The 17,509-nt window shown below is 29.0% G+C and overlaps 1 protein-coding gene across 1 annotated transcript in view; it reads left to right on the top strand.

The window, feature by feature from the left end:
• LOC142326931 (junctional adhesion molecule 2A-like) overlaps positions 1-17,509 on the top strand; it is a gene marked incomplete at its 5' end in the record, with an annotated part of 106,834 nt that overhangs the window by 73,862 nt on the left and 15,463 nt on the right. The window contains one exon of the mRNA XM_075369660.1: positions 13,159-13,292. Within this exon, the coding sequence (XP_075225775.1) occupies positions 13,159-13,292 (134 nt within the window). The remainder of the gene's footprint in view (positions 1-13,158; positions 13,293-17,509) is intronic.

Below are 17,509 nucleotides of genomic sequence, written 5' to 3'. Positions count from 1 at the left end.
ACTCTGATCTTTATAGTAATTACTTAACATTTTGCTAAGCATATATAGTAAAAATAAATCAAATCCCTCTGAATCTTCTTCTTCTTCTTCTTCTTCTTTTCCCAAAAAGAAATTATCAGTCTGTTCCGGTACTCATCTGTGTAGTGGTCTACCTATACATATCTCTTCTACCATGCAGTCTATAATCTCTTAGTCCAACTGGTAATCACTCCTCTGATATTCTTTTCATATGTCTACAGTAGACCTGTATAATTTTATACCATCAAGTAATGGGGGAATGAACAAATTCCATTAACTTGAAAATAATCGTTTATAACTTGTAATAAGTTTAAACACAATCACGTTTCATCATTCTATTCAATGAATAAAAAACATTCTATGTCTCAGGAAATATGATATTATTCAATAAAATATATCAGAAGTAACTACATAGACCCAAACTACATTTTTTAACTGGAATCAACTATTTTATTAAAATAAAAGAATTGGTAATTAGAACCAAGAATGTTCATTCTTTTTTCTGTAATTATAGAGAAAATATTGTTGTTAATAATGCAAAACTCAATAATTGTTCTTCATATAAAGCAAAATATAGTACCAGAAATAATCATTTTTAAATAAGGCTCAGTACTACTTATTGACTTTTTTGTAAATAATTTTTTGACTGGTTTGATGACCATTTTTATTCTTTAATATTATATGCTATTGTCTTAGCCTCTACACATTTCCTGCAACTTACACCCTCATTTATTTGTTTCATGTACTATAATCTTTGATTTCTTTTATTGATTTTACCCTCCAAGCTTCCAGTTCAGCCGAGCTTCCAGCTCGATCGGTCTTATATCCTATATCCTTTTAATACAAAATTTTGTATTTAACTACTTATTTTTCAATTTTTAATTGAACTTTTCATTCCATTCTGCACCCAACCCGTTTAATTTTCAACATTCTTCTAAACAGTACAGTTCAGAAGCCTTTTACATTCTTTTTTGGCTTTCCTTCAACCATATTTTTCTTTCATAAAGTAATATATTCTGTGCTTAAGGTAAGCAATTAATTGTTAAAAATAAAAAATACCTCATTTATTTATTTCCATTCTTAATATAAATATTTATAAGATAAATCACTAAGCAATAATAAAGCTTCAGACCTCCAGTGGAAGCATTCTTAGTAAATTCTTGAAAAGTAGTTAAAACTTCCACCAATATATTTACCTCTGATTCTTATGAGGGCTGTGTTTATTGATTTTAACAGGGCAGGTATGAAAAATCAACCAGTATAATTTATCATATAATTATCTGCCCTGAGGTAGAGGCCTCTTTCAAGTCTATCTTCATTTCGATAAGCTAATTTTTTTATTGTTTTGCATCCTTATTTCTTCACTATTTCTGTTGATCCTTTTAAAATAAAAATTATTTTAAGTATTTGCATCCCCATACATTTGTTGGAAAATATTTTTTTCTTAATTTTTCTAGCTTTTAAATGTATATCTATGTTAGTAAATTTATTTTTTACATAAAATTTTCCAATTTCTCTACCTAATCTTAAACATATTAATTGAATTAATCATTTTTATTTTTTTTACATTAGAAATTGAAAGTTCTCTAATTAGAAAATTTGTAATCTATAGAGAAGATATTCTGGTTTCGGTCTCTCGGCATCAAGGAAAAAGGAGTTTTGAACGTTTGAACACACAGCTATAAATAAGCAATATTATTAATGTTATGAAACTGAGAGAAGAAACAGATTCTTCAATATAGTTGTTGAGAAGCTGTCTCTTATCAACAGACAACTCTACAACTCACTTGAGGGTATCAACAAACATGTCCTACTTGCAGGAATTTTTATCAGTTGTCAAACTTGATTTGCATCATCTTCCCATCAGTTCTGATTATTCTTGACAGCTTCACTGTCATCTAGTCAAGAATACAAATGCAAGGAAAAGTTGCTAAACTCTATTAAGCCATTTCTCTTTGGCGATAGTTATGCTAGAGATTTGGCCAGCCAAAGTATCAAAAATTATCCAGTAGCATTGTTTTGGACAAATTACACAGTAACTTCTGTAGTGAGATCAGGAGTTCCTCTCTCCTCAGTACTATATGAGGCTGAGACTTTAGCTCAGACCATCTGATCAGAATCTAGTCATCACTTATGGTAAAATGCCATTGATAAGCTGTCAATACAGCTTCTCAATGTTGTGGTAAAGATCGATGAACATCGATCTTATGTTCAATGGTATAATCTTTGTAACAACCCAAAGAAAAGCAAGAAGTTGCATAAAGAAGCACTTTATACAAATAATTATTAAGCAAATAATGACACTTGTATCATTATCTGGATTATGCACACACAACACAGTCACACACACATTTCATTTAAATTCAAGTGAAACAGTGATTTTAGGTGAAGATGAAAATTTTTAATGAGGTATTTTTTTTAAATTGTGTGAGATTGCACTTATCTTTGAAATTACACCTTCTTCAAATTGTTCATGTACTTTCCGTGACAATACTATGTCCACCTAATAAAAAATACTAATAATAATAAATTTACATTACTATATCATAAATAATCTTCATTAATATAAAAAATAAATAAATTTCAAATGAATTAATATAATAAATCACATTGCCAACTTTGACCCTAAAAATAACAGAAATTCTAATAATACACATGACATTTGCTGTCAAAGTGATTCTAATTTTCTCTACTTATTTCACTGTGGTTCCTACAATAATTATATTAAGATTAAGGGTTTTTTTTATATACATATTTAAAGTCTAATTTAGATCTTTTCTCACCCAAAAGCACTATGCTGTGAAACACAAAAATAGTTATGTTAAGATAAATTAAGCAGATATTATTATTTTTCATTTTTTAGTAAACTTTAAAAAAAAGAAGAAAAATACCATTGAAATTTCAATATTTTTTATCTAAATGGACCATATTTACAGGCACCAAAGATCTGACATCTCTTCTGACAGCACTTTTGCAATCTGAAAACTCATTCTTAGTTTTTCAAGTACCCAAAAGGTGTAATATTAAATTTTGGAAAGTTGTATATGTTGACATAAAAAATATTTAGCAATTATGCCAAGCTTAATAATCGATAAGACATTTCATGACAAAACAATATGGTAAAACAACAATGAAAAAATGTAGTTTTTGTACAACAGAGAAAATATTTACAGATTTTTAAATTCATATTATACCAACTATAAACAGTTAATTAAACTTTCACTTTTGATAAGAAAAGTAAATGAATGTAGATTCTTCTCCAAAATGAAGAAACTGACTGTCAGACATTACTCCTGGTTCCTTACTTTCTTATTATTTATTAACAGTCTTCCTCAAAATCTGAAACCATTCTTTGTTATCCTCTTCACAAATGATAAACTGTTTGCATATCCAAAGACAATATTTAAAAGAATTAGAAAATTTTCCTCTAACAGTTCAAAAAAATATTCATTGACTGATTGCAACAATTTAATTTTAAATATGAATAAGACCAATAATTAAGTACAAATTTCAGTAAAATATTTAACTATTCATTTTAATAGACATAGTATTCTCATTGATATGCTAATTATCATAAATCATTTGTTTTAATTTTTATTTAAATAGCAAATATATTACAAAACAAGTAATTTTTAATCATATTCCATTAACTTCCAGATTAAAATAATAAATGTTATACTGATATAAATGCATATTGTAAAAAATATGAAGATCATGTAGTTAATTATTAATTAAATACAAAATGAGTTCTATATTGGTGTGTTTTTTATTCTATTATTTTAATAAATAAAAAAAATAAGAGTATCATCCTGTAAATTGAATTTCATATTATTTATTTTATTTTTATATTATTTTATTTAAGTGTAGCGTAATCAAATACAAAAATACTTTTTTAATTAAAGTAAATTTAAATAATAAAATCATATATTTTTTCCACTACGGTTTACTCACTGTGACGGAGACATTTTAATGTCCTGGTACATGAGCAGATTAATTGATGTAAATAATAATAATAATAATAGTAATAATTCACTGCAATAAGTCATTAAGGGTGGTTTAGTGCACCTCATATATCAGTGCAATGTTACTCATTTATTTGTACATCTACTCACTGTGACAGTGCTATGAATATATTGTTATTTTCATACAGATGCTTAATTTAAATGTGTCTTTGTAAAAGTTCTGGGGAAATTTATCAAAGTTATATTATGGTTAATATTTAACTTTTCAGTTACCTTTTAGCAGAGATCACAGAAGAAGAAATAAAAAGTATTTTCAAAAATTTTTTTTTAATACAAATCAGAAATTTTTTTCATCTTATGGTCGTTACATTTCTTCAACCCCTATATACATAATGTAAATAAAATACTTACTTATTTATACACAGAACCGAAAGTTTTATTAAATGAAACAGATTTTAATGTTAGAGACTGAACTTGCAATAACTGAACTTGCTATACACATTGATTCTGTAAAACAATTCACTATAGGCATATGATGTTGAGTATTCCACACCATCACTTACAAAAAGGACCAAGGAACCTGTGAGGTTATAATATCTGACTGGTTAAATTTGTATCAGTTAACAATAAAGAGGTTCAAAGTACTATTTATAATAAAAATAATTCTAAAGAAGTTTTTCCCACTTTATATTAATACATGAGAGATGTTTTTAAGTTTTATTCATTATCTAATCGAGATTTACTTCATTAACAACTTTATTTTCTAATGATCTTAATGGCTGTATTATTTTTTAATTGTAAATCCAGTTTTCTCCACATTCAGCCGTTGTTTTATTCTCTTAAAGAAAAATCTTCATCTTCATCTTCAAATAATTCATTAAAAAACATTGTTTTTTAAGTGTTATTTATTTTAAAAATATAAACAGCTTTCATAATAAGTAAATATTTTTTTTATGAAGATTACTTGCAATGAAATAGAAAATTATTCCAAACTATTGACATTATTTATTTTGTCTGCTTCCAACACTTTTTTATCATCTGTTCTGCTGCATTTATCAAACATCTGTTAAAAGTCTGTTGCATTAAAAAAAAATTACAAATTAGTATGAATTTAACCTTAATATTTTAAAATTATATTTAAATTTTACAGTTAACTTTATATTTTTTATTTAAGTATTTTCAAAACTTAATATTGGAGCATGAACCAGGACATAAACACATCAATATGTAATTTTTAAATAAATACAATAAGTGTAACACAAGAACTACTGCATAACTTAAATATGGGTTTATTTAAAAAATTTATATAATCACATAATTATTACAAATAGAAATATTTAATTTAAAAATCACATAGCATTAATTAATCTCAAATGAAAAAAAATTAAACATATTATACATAGCAAAAACTATACATCTCGTAAGCATTTCCTTCTACCTGGTCTGACTAAGCTGTTTAACATCCAACTGCTTGTAGCTTTTCCAGTTTACAGTAGGGTAAGAAACCACCTAATAAGATTGGTTCAAATTTAATTGTTATATATTTAAAGACTATGAATTTATGTATCTTGGGTGTACTGTACTCATGGTTTTTAGAATTCTACTCAAAGTTATATCTTTGTTAAAGTATTCCTTTAAAACACATGAATAAACATTAATGTTCCAAATATATGTAAAATAAAACTACACTATTCATGGTCCCAGTTTGCTCATTTTATAATTAAAATATTTCATTAATATTACTAATTAATGAACTCCAAAAAAAATCTTAATCTTGAAATGAATGCATACTATATGGCTCTTTCCAAAATAGGTCAGATCTCTAATCACACTTATATAAACTATTTGAACTTAACATTGTAACAGATTTCCTGCATGTCTCTATTTTCATTAGCTGATTAATTATTATTAATCCCAGAATAATTAATAAATAAAATTTTAAAAATTTATAATGATTTTATTTAAATCTAATAAACCTAGTTTTATCTTCAAGTAATCAATATTTAATTATTTTGAGTATAGACAAATAAGAAAGGTTTTATTCTAATTTGTTGAGTTACAGTCACTATGAACGTATCACTAGTGTAACAAGATCTTATTTACTACTGACTGTTATTAAAAAAAGATATTACTTATAACAGCTTAACATAGTACAAAAAGAAATACAATTTTAATATTGCAAACTTAAATGCTATGTTTACCTTTTAAAATAATAAGCACTTTTTGGAGAGAAAATACAGGAAATTTTCAAAAACCTCATCACTAACAAAAGATTGTTTTTAAATTGCATCAACCTCTGTGATGAAGTGGTATTACCCCTTCCTGGTAAGGCAAGATGTGGTACGGAAATTTTCATATGCTACAAAATTCATTTCTCTACATCATAATATACGTAAAGGTTAGCTGTAACTTGGTGTCAGCTTTCCATTGCTTGTGAATGCATAAATAAATTAATCCAGCAAACATTTTAACTACAATGCTAATAGTTACAAACACAGAACGTTGAATATGTTTCATAAGACAATGCATACTTAACGCGTTCATAATATGTACGAGTTCACACACTTTTTTTATTATTCATTTTACAAAATATATCTGAAGAATATTTAATTAATGAGGTTGGTTAAAGTAACTGCTCGTTATTCTAAATCACTAAAACCATAACTATCATTCAGTGGAATCAAATTAGGTGGATTAATCATCATTCTATGAGCACAACAAAGCTGAGCAGTCTAATTGTACACCAAAACAACAGATGCTAATTAAATAATTAAAATAATATATGATTTACATAATCAGAAAATCATATTTGATGAGGTTAAATATTACCTGTGTTATTATTTTACTACTTTACACAATAACAATACAATAAAAAAATTATGACTGCTTTTGATTAGCTAATCTTTTTAAATACCTTATGAATTTATTAGTCCTAAAATAGAATTTTATTCACACTGAACTGCTTAATTATGTCTTCAAACAACAATTCTATAAATCACCTAATATTCTAAACAGAAATTTTTATTCAGATGATGGATTCTAAACTGTAAAGATTCACAGCATTTAAAGGGTTAATATACGAGTAAAGTGTTAATTATGAAAGATGTATTGTAGTTTTAAATAAAAAATTTTTTAAAATTGTAATAATTCTTATACATATGGATACTATTAACATATGTTTATATTTTTATCTGAACTTTTTATACCAATTACTCTAGAGAAAATGAAAATAGTACAATATGGGTGATAGTTAATCAAAAAATATTAATCTCCCCAAAAGCTGACAATTCAATGCATTGAGAACGAAATATAGTACTTTACTTATAGCTGCTTAGGATATTAAGTACTAAAGGACCCATAGTATCAAGATTCCATATAACTGCTTTCATAAAATTCCATACCAGCTAGAATTTAATAAAGAAGACTGCCCTGATACAAAGGCTTATATTGTTTTATTTGAGCAATACAGTCAATACCTTGAAAAACCAGATTTAGTTTAAACATTTGCTATAACTATGAGTAATATTTACAGAAAAGCATGCAAATTAATCCACCACCGGGAAGTTTTTGTTTATTTCTATATTGTGGCTATACTACTTGACCACACCTGTTCTTTAAGTTGTCTGTATAATGTGAAGTTATTGTTCTTTTGTTATTTAGCAATGTTAATGTTATAAATAGTGTTTTTGAAAGTTTATTTCGCTTTTTATTACAAAAACATATTTTCATATCTTTTTTCTGTGTGTATTAATATATATTAATGAACATAACTCCAAGAAAGCGTTTAAAAATAGTTCCTCTATCTGAGCATACCAGTATGACAACATCAAATAGTTTTTGAGTGTGTTGTTGGACTAGTGAATGGTACAATTCCCACAGTAAATATAAATGTAAAACAATTTAACAAAACTATTTTTTTCTAAAGACAAATGTGACCATAAAATAAAAATTATCCTAACACAGGATCGGTTATTTGTGAGAAAAAGTTTTCAAAAATTAACTGCTGTGGACGTAAATCAAGAATTTGTTTATTCTCCAAAGGCATCTGAATGTCATTATTTGAAAAAGAATGAAACATTTAAGTGCTCTCACTTAGCCAGGCAACTCTCCAAACTTAAACCCAATTGAAAATCTTTGGGCATTAGTCAAAAAATGACTCTCAGAAATAAATTTTAGCATATAACTACACCTCATTAATATCAATCTATCTGAATAATATTGATATCTGTAATAATATTGATATGGTTTCCTGATGAAGAGATAAAAAAAATTTGTAGTACACTTGTTGAATCAATGCAAATTGTTTGATGTGAATTAATTAAAAATAAAAGACGTATTAATTATTAGATATTCATTCACAAATTATTCAGGTATGGCTTTTTTTCTAAATAAAGTTACTTCTTATTAAATAACATCTGTGTTCAGATTAATTTTCACACTACTGTATACATATAATTATATAAGTAATAATGTATATAATTCTAAACCAATATTTATTAATATACATATAATAAATATCTAAATTAAATAGTAAAGTTCATAACTCAACATAATAAACAAACAAAATTGATATTTATAATTCCAAAACTTTTAGAGAAGATTTTAGAAGTTGTTAAAGAAAATTATTTATTATTTAAACTCAACAACAGAAAAATATATTGGTTAAATTTATTATGATAAAAGATCAATAATTTAGTTTTTAAATGTCAATATGAGTTAGGCTGTTTTTGCCAAACTACAATTCTGAGTTACATAGAAACAATTTTAATATCTGGTTTGGTGAGGGTAGATATTTGTAGAATAAGTGACTCTTTTTAGCAAATATAGTACATTATAAATACTAAAAATTGATTGAGTTAGAATTTTTAATTTTTAAATGATGTTATTGGTCTATATGATTCATATTTGAAGGTATCAAATATACTTCATCCAGTTCTGTATCTTGAAAACTTATTCTGATATTTTTAAGGTGCCCCATGAAATACATTTTGATAGGAGCATAAGTATGCCAAAGAATATATAAATGAAAGTATTCTAATTTATCAAAGTTATAAGATAAAATTTATAGAAAATTAATTTTAAATAATATTAAAACTATTACGTTTTAAAAAATGCATATGATATAGCAAAAATGCATTTCATATAAAATATAGAAAAGTTCTTATAACTAAATTCAAAATTAACCCACCGGGTTGGTCTAGTAGTAAACTTGTCGTCATCAGCTAATTTTGAAGTCGAAGTTCTCAGGATCAAATCTTAATAAAATTTAATCCTAATAAACTTTATATTCGGATTTGAATACTTTTTCTTTTTATTTTTTTGTAGTGGTGAAGTAACCCCATTTACGGGTGCCAAAGCATTGTCAGACTTGCTAACAGATTCACAAGATGTTATTAAGTGCGTATGTGTTCCTGCGCACCACCGACTAAACTCCCACCCTTGGTTTCCACCTCTCCTGGGAATCACTTTGCAGCATTACTTCAGGAAGAGGAGACACCTGTACACACAATCAGTCACCGCAATCACAACTGAAACATCCAAACATACAATAACACAACACAAGGATAACACCAACACAAGGAATAAACAAATCACTCACACACCACAACAAGGAAAAAACACGCAACACAGGAATTTTTTTTTCCATACTGTGAACGCTCATGGTAATACACACACATATACAATATAACTCATGCAACCACAATAACCAACACCAAGAGTAAAAAGAACACACACAAAGAGACTCACAACATAGAACTTACCAGCCCAATACTTACCAAGTGGCAACTGTCTTCCATAGCAATGAGAACACCATCGAGCACCAGGAACAGATTGCCCACAGCTTCAACCACACCAAGTTACCCCTAGACTATGAGGAGGCCTCCAAGGCGCTCGGCCGTGGGCCTGTCCAACCCAGCACCTTCCAACATCTCCATTGGGCTTCTTCTGCAGCTCTTAGTTCTTTAATTATGTACTTTTTGAATCTTGCTATTGCCATCCACTGCTCTTCTCCCATCAGAATGATGAGTTCCTCCAGTGTGAACATATCTTCACGGTCCAGTACACCCAACGTACATCATCAAGCAGCTTCAAATTGCACACAAGAAAAGAAAATATGATGCGCCGTTTCCTCCTCATCATCGCAGGTAGGACAACGGTCTGAGTGGTCCAGGGCAAACCTAGGAAGGAATGCCTTGTAACCCCCATGTCTCTCCAAAAACTGCATAAGGAAGAAATCAATTTGGTCATCTTTCCTCTCAGACCAAGCTCGAATGTCCCCAATCAGATGGCAGGTCCACCAACCCTTCTGGCCTGTGTCCCACTGCTCCTGCCATATGCACATCAGTTCCCTGGTAGAGTCCTGAAGGTTTTCCTTTTTCCCCTGACGGGTGACAACCTCCTAGTTTCTGCCCGTTTCACTCTGAGGGCTATCAGTAGATCAACTGGTATTGCCCCCATCAGTACCTCCACTGCCTCGTGAGATATCGTCCAATAGGCGGACGTTATCAATAGGTAACACTTCCAATACAGTGAGTCTAATACTCCTTTGTATCTGCCTTATCTTAACGCACTAGTCCAAATCTCTACACCATATAATAGTGAGGAGTATGTCACGCTTGACAAAAGTCTCCTCCTCTGCTAACTAGGTCCTCTTGGGTTAGGGAGGAGAGCTGAAACCACACGCGTTACTCTTTTTGCTTTCTCTCTGGCCTCCAAGATATGAGTCCGAAATTTAAGCTGCGCGTTAACCCACATCCCCAGATATCTGATGGCAGGCTTTGACACAATCCTCCTTCCCTCCAATTCAACAATCAGGGTTGGATGTCATTCCCTATTAGTAATTAAGATTATCTCTATCTTTTCTGTCACTAGTTCCAATCCTACACCAGCCATCCAGACACTAACGACTCAATATGAAGATTGAATTTTGTCGGCTATATCCTTCTTAGTGCATTAACCACTAACCACCAGCACGACCACTATACCACTGCACTAACCACTAGTGCCACATCATCAGCATATCCAAAAATGGACACCTCAAGAAAGGGGATCCGCAGTACCTCATCATACGCAGCATTCCACAGGGTCAGTCCAAGGCCTATCCCTGCAGGAACTTCTCTCTAAAGTGTTATTCTCAGTAGCATATATAAACCTCCTATCCTTCAGGTATGACAATATCCTCATTAAATAACTAGGGACCTGAAAGTTCACCAGCACTGAGGCAATGGCAGTGTGAGAAACGCAATTAAATGTGTTTCTCACATCTAACGCGCACATCTTCCCTTCAGCAAGGAAATTACAGACCACATCCGTCACCTCTGCCCCCGCGTCCAATGAAGACTTTCCAGCTCATAAGCCAAATTGCCTCATCAAAAATCCACCAGAGTCCTCAATTATTCGGACCAATCTCTGCTGTATCATTTGCTCCATGACTTTTTTCCTATCGCATCAATCATCACTAGGGGGCGAAAGGAAGACAGGAGAGCCGGATCACGGCCAGGTTTCAGTACTAGGACAAAACATTATCTCTTCCAAAGTTCAGGGAAGAGCCCCTCTTCCAAACAGGCGTTATATGTCTCTAGAAAAACATCAACATGTGCCACAATTGTCTGCTTGACCACTAAATTTGGCAAGGCATCCGGGCTTGGAGCCTTATCGCGCAGTAGGCGTTTCACTGCCTGAATGAGTTCCTGGGACAGCACGAGCTCTCGATTTAAGGAAACTTTTAACTAGGATTTTATAAGGCCTGAGTTTGTTCAAGACTACACATTTATTGGTACAGTTACATTACACTGATAAGTCGCTAATGACTTTAATTGGTGATGTGCCTATAAAAAAAATTCAGAATTAATATATTTGTTTCTTTTATCTTCACAGAATTTTTCACTCAAAATTATTTAATTCATCTTTGATGTTCTCACTTTAATATTTATTTTCTTTCAATGTACCATTTTTCTCCTATTTTTTCCATCAAATAAAATATACTTTTTTATTATTTAAACTTTTAACCTTTATTTATTTACGTTTTATTTATTTATTTTTATTTTTTTGATAATTCTCTACTCTTGATTATTTTTTTTTGTAGATTATGGTTATAGTGTGCAGTTCAGTATACTTAAGCATGAAGTGCCTTAAATAAAGTAGGGCAATCCAGTTTTTTCTAGTTTATTACTGTTAAAGGAATTCACCATGTCATTTTATTTTGGTATGCTAAATGTTAATCCTTAAAGCCAGTAAACTTGAGTTACAATGAAAAATATTAATTCTCTTTAGAGTTGTAGTGTTAGGTAAAGTATTAAAATGCAAAAGTTTTGTTACAAAGCAAAAACATATTAAAACTTATGCAATATTAAATTTTTTTCTAACAATCTGTTGTTAGCCAGAAAAATGTTTGTCTTAAACTGTCAAAATAAAATATTTATATTTAATTTATTGTTTTGTATTAATTTATTGTTTTGTAATTTTACAAGAAATGTTCTGCCATCAATAAATTGACAGCAGAACATACCTTGTAAAATTTTAAATATAATATGAATATGTCTGTTACAGTAGTCAATATTAAGTTGATAAACGACATTTGCAATAAGTTTTCTTGCTGTTAAAGCATATATATAAACTTATAATATTCCTTGTATCCGAGTAGACTTTTTCATGTTATTATCATAATATTTTATTTTTTGATGTTATTTTTCATGTTATTATGATATTCTAAGTAGACAAAAAACAGATTAGTTAAGAAAGTTGTATTTTATAGATAGTCAGTATGTTTTCTGATACTAACTTATACTAATGATACTTTTTATGTCTTATTAAAAAAAAACATTTGTTTTCTATCTACATGGTTTTTTTAAATATATGTATATATATATATAAATATTTATTAATATTGTAAAATTAATTTCTTAAATAATAAGATTAATGAAAATAATTTTTTACTATTAAGAATTTTCATGAAATTTGAATTCAGTAATTTCATTTTGTTATACCATTTTTTTTATCTACTAACTTTTACTTTGAATTTTTAATATTTTTTCAAACTTTAACTTTAATTTTTTACCATAGAATAACAACATATAAACTGCTGTTTTATAAAAGAAAGTTTAGGAACAATGTTATTGATTATTGGCACATTTCTTTAAACATATTAATAATTATTTTTTATTATTATTATTATTAGCATTACCAGAGGAAGGCCCTCGCATTACGGGAGGACGTCCTCGATATCAGATAGGTGATACTGTGCGATTAAATTGCACATCTGGTCGATCAAAACCTGCTGCACATCTTACATGGTTTATCAATGGTGAACAGGTAAGATTAATTAATTATTCAGTTAATAATAATAACTGTGATAGAAAAAAAAATGTTTAATGTTTCTCTAAGTGTGATACCATTTCTTGAATTGCTTTTGTTCATACATTACAGATCTGTAAATACAATTTTTCTATCACCCTTTGTTTTAAATAAATTACGCTTCAAAAAAAATTAAGGGATAACATCTGTAAAATTTATAATTTTGCACACCCATACTTGTGTTAGAATGATTTAGCTGATGCTTTTTTTTTATAAATAGCCTCAGGCATATCCCGAATTAATGTCCAACAGTTATCGGCTAGCATGTTAGTATTCCATAACCCTTTAGAGCGGCTTTCCATCACCAAAATGTCTTGGTGGAAATGTTCACCGTGTTCGTCACTTACGTCTCCAAGGTTGTCTAGGAAAAAATCCAGATGTGAGTGGAGGAAATGTATTTTCAAAGACATATTACAAACCATAGCTCTGTATGAAGTAAGAAGGTGATTAACAATATCGTGGTAATTGTTGTATTTTTCTTTTGCCGAGAAAAGGTTTGCCAACTTCTTTAAATGAAGCCCAAGCTGCACTTTCTACATTATTTAACATTGAGTTAAATGCATCATATTTGAACAACCCTCTTATTTGAGGACCAACAAATATTTCTTCTTTAATTTTTCTTTCACTTACATTTGAAAATTTCTGCCTGATGTACAAAAATCCGGGACCATCCTTCTTCTTTGTTTTTACAAAATTTTTCATTAGTTTTAGATTGATATGGAAAGGAAGTAAATATATTTTTTTGGGTTCAACTAATGGCTTATGAATAGTATTTTTCCCATTTGGAGTTAAGTTGTCTTGTTTCTTCCACTCTTTGTTAACATAATGTTTATCCCTAGCTCGGCTGCCCCATTCGCAAAGAAAACACAAGTACTTAGTATAGCCCAACTGCATGCCTAACAAAATATCTATAACTTTCAAATAGTTCCACATATGTTCCAGCTAAGTTTGTTATAATTTATTTTTATTTACATCACATCATATATCTTTCAAATTAATACCATAAGCGATTAGTATTGAAGGATATTTGCTACAGTTGTATAGTAACACCACTTTTAAACTCTATATTTGGACGAATGTATGAAAAGGCTCAAGTCTTCAGGTTTATGAACTTGTCCTAAGTGCAACATAAGCTCATCAATATTTGTGCAATAAACCAAATTATTTTCATCAATAAAATATTGAGAAAGTTCTTTTATTCAGCTTCAAAAGCCCGAAATTTTTATCTTTTTTTGAAGTAAATTCCAACATTGCAGTCTTGATTCTAACAGTTCAACTTGATTTTTTGATAAATTTAAATCCCTAAGCAAGTCATTTAATTCATCTGGTGATATAAGATGTGGCTTATTGGAAGATAATTCAAAATCAAAATCATTGTTGACTTCTTCAGTACTGCCTGATTCTTCACCGCTGCTTTCGAAACATACATTCACAGATGGCTCAAGAACTGGAATAATTTCACTGTGAGGTACAGGCCTGATTGCAGATTGCATATGAAGGATATCTTACAGTATCTTTAGTTTTTTTAGAAATTCCAGACACACTTGTTAAACAAAAGTAACAATCGGTTACATGATCCTTGGTTCATGCCAAATCATAAGTACACCAAATGGCAAAGCCTTCCGTGTACCTTTCAGCCATACTCTTAAAATATACAGAACAATTAGTGCATACTATATGAGGAGCCCACATCTTATCCTGATCACCAATTTTACACTGTAAGTACAAATTATATTCTTTTTTACTTAAAGGTGTAATTTTTTTTCTATTTAATTTTACTGTAAATTCACCACATACATAACAAAAGGCATCCACATCATTTACACAATTTCAAGGCATTATGACACTGCACTGTTAACAAACTTAAGATAGCAATAATACTGAACAAAATTAATTCATTCCTAAATCCAGTGCTTAATACAAACTACGCAGCTGTGTTTTTAGCTACATGTTTTGACCTGCACAAACATGATTAATCTTGTCCATGAAGGCTCACTCTTCAGTATTAGATATTATGTCATAATATGTGACGATGATATTATTTAATTCTTTGTCTAGTATTGTTTATTTATAGCTTACAAATTATGTAGCAAAGATAAACAATAAAAAATGAGCTAACAAAATACAATACATGAGCTTAAAATGCTGACTATACATTGAAAAATGGAAAAAAATCCTTTAATTAAAATTTAAAATGGGTGGGTGATAGAGATTCTTAGTTCATATTCGTTTTCAGCATCAAAAAAGAGATTAAAATAATGTAATGCATGTTAGGAAAAAAAAATTATGTTTATCAGTATAATTAATAACTGCTAGAGGAAAAATAATTATTTATATTAATCACTAGAATTAAGCACCCTTAATTTAATGTCAAGCAAAAGGTTAAATTTAAGAGCTATTCATTGTTTTGAAAAGAAGCTAGCACATTTTTCTTTTGAGATTTCCAAATTATTAATATCTTTTAAGGTTAAATTACTGGACTTGGAGCATGTATGTTAAAAGTCATAAATATATTAGATGTAGATGACTTGATATAAAATACAAATAAATCCTAACAACAGCACACCTGTCCTCATAAATAACAATCATCCCACCCTAGGATTACTAAGAAAAGTGAAGTGATTCATTCTTTATTTGTCTTCTTGAGGATTCTATCTCAATATGCCAAACTCAAAAAAATGCACATGATATTTAGTCCTACAAGCTACATTTTCATTGAAGCTAAATTACAATAAAACTAGATTTTTTCTTAACAAAAAAGGAAATAAAAGCTCAATCTTTGCTTTTCCTGCTCTACTAAAACAAAAAAATGTTTACTATTATGATTCAAAGAAGTTACTCTATTTTCTATACAATCTGTTATTACTAAATTGCAATAATTATGTATTATTGCAGTAATCTATTAACAATAATTATATTCCTTCATCAAAGAAAATACTGAGTTACAAATTTTTTTCTTGTTGTTATTTTGCTTAAGATAATGTAATAATATCTCTAATGTGTGGCTTATTTAGCACTGCACTCCACTAATGAGAAGTTATGATTCATTAATTATTAACATTAGTAACAGCACTTAATTTACTTAATGTGCACCATTCCTTTATTAATTAATTATTCAAATACTACTTCTCTTAAGAGTAATGAGTTTCAAGTAATACCAGTAGTATTTGAAATAATGCATATTAAAATAAATAAATAATATATTTGTTTATTATATTTCTTTTTTTATACTAACATATTTTTTAAATGCAGTTCATTTTGCTCCCAATCTGTCAAGGGAATACAGCCATACCCAAAATAATTGTCATTTATATTTTAATTAATATTTCTAAACTATCTCAATCATTAAGCACAAAATTATGCCAAAGTAATTCTGGGCATGATATTTTAATTGCGTTAATTTTTAGGCTCCCACAGACAGCAGGTAAGGCGGTATCCCATTTCACATCTTATTATTTTTCTTCTAATATCAGTAAACAAATTTTATATTAAACTCAAAATTTAATTGAAATGTTTCCTTATAATGGAATCTTACAGAGTTATTAATTTTAAACATTGCTATATTTGGTGTTCCACCTATTGAAATATTAACAGAACCTCTAGAAACATGTTAAAGAAACTGATTTCCAAAATCATTTACTCAATTCATCTTGAATAATTTTCTATTTGTATTTAATAATTGATTTGATTGATTTTAAATAAAAATAATAAGTTATTAATATTTAAAAACTCAGTCACAAATTTTAAATAAAAATCTGTCAAGGGCATTGCTGGAAAGTTACACACCCCTTTGCCAGCATTTTGAATAACTTGTAACTACATGCAATTGATACCTTAGATAAACCCCTTCACCAAAACATTATCCTTGAGCACATAGTAAAAGATATCTTTTATATATGTTACAGTGGCAAAACGTATTATTAGATTATTGTGAGTTTTTAGATTGCATTATGTAGTACATTCAAGTGACTGAGGGAAAACTCAAAGTATTGAATTATCCTAATTACTGATATTCAAATTAGCAATGTTTCATTATGTTCAGGTCGAAAATCACTATTAGTTGATACAAAAAAAGAATATTATTTATTAACTTAAGTGACTACAAGCTGAATTATAGTTACCACAACCTTTTGTTTGGGAGGGATAATGATAGCCATTTATATAGTGCAACATTA

Source organism: Lycorma delicatula, chromosome 6 (genome assembly GCF_047948215.1).
Source record: "Lycorma delicatula isolate Av1 chromosome 6, ASM4794821v1, whole genome shotgun sequence".
In the NCBI taxonomy this organism is placed as follows: Eukaryota; Metazoa; Arthropoda; class Insecta; order Hemiptera; family Fulgoridae; genus Lycorma; species Lycorma delicatula.
Note: the sequence above shows the minus strand (reverse complement) of the source record. Positions and strands in the feature narration are given on the sequence as shown.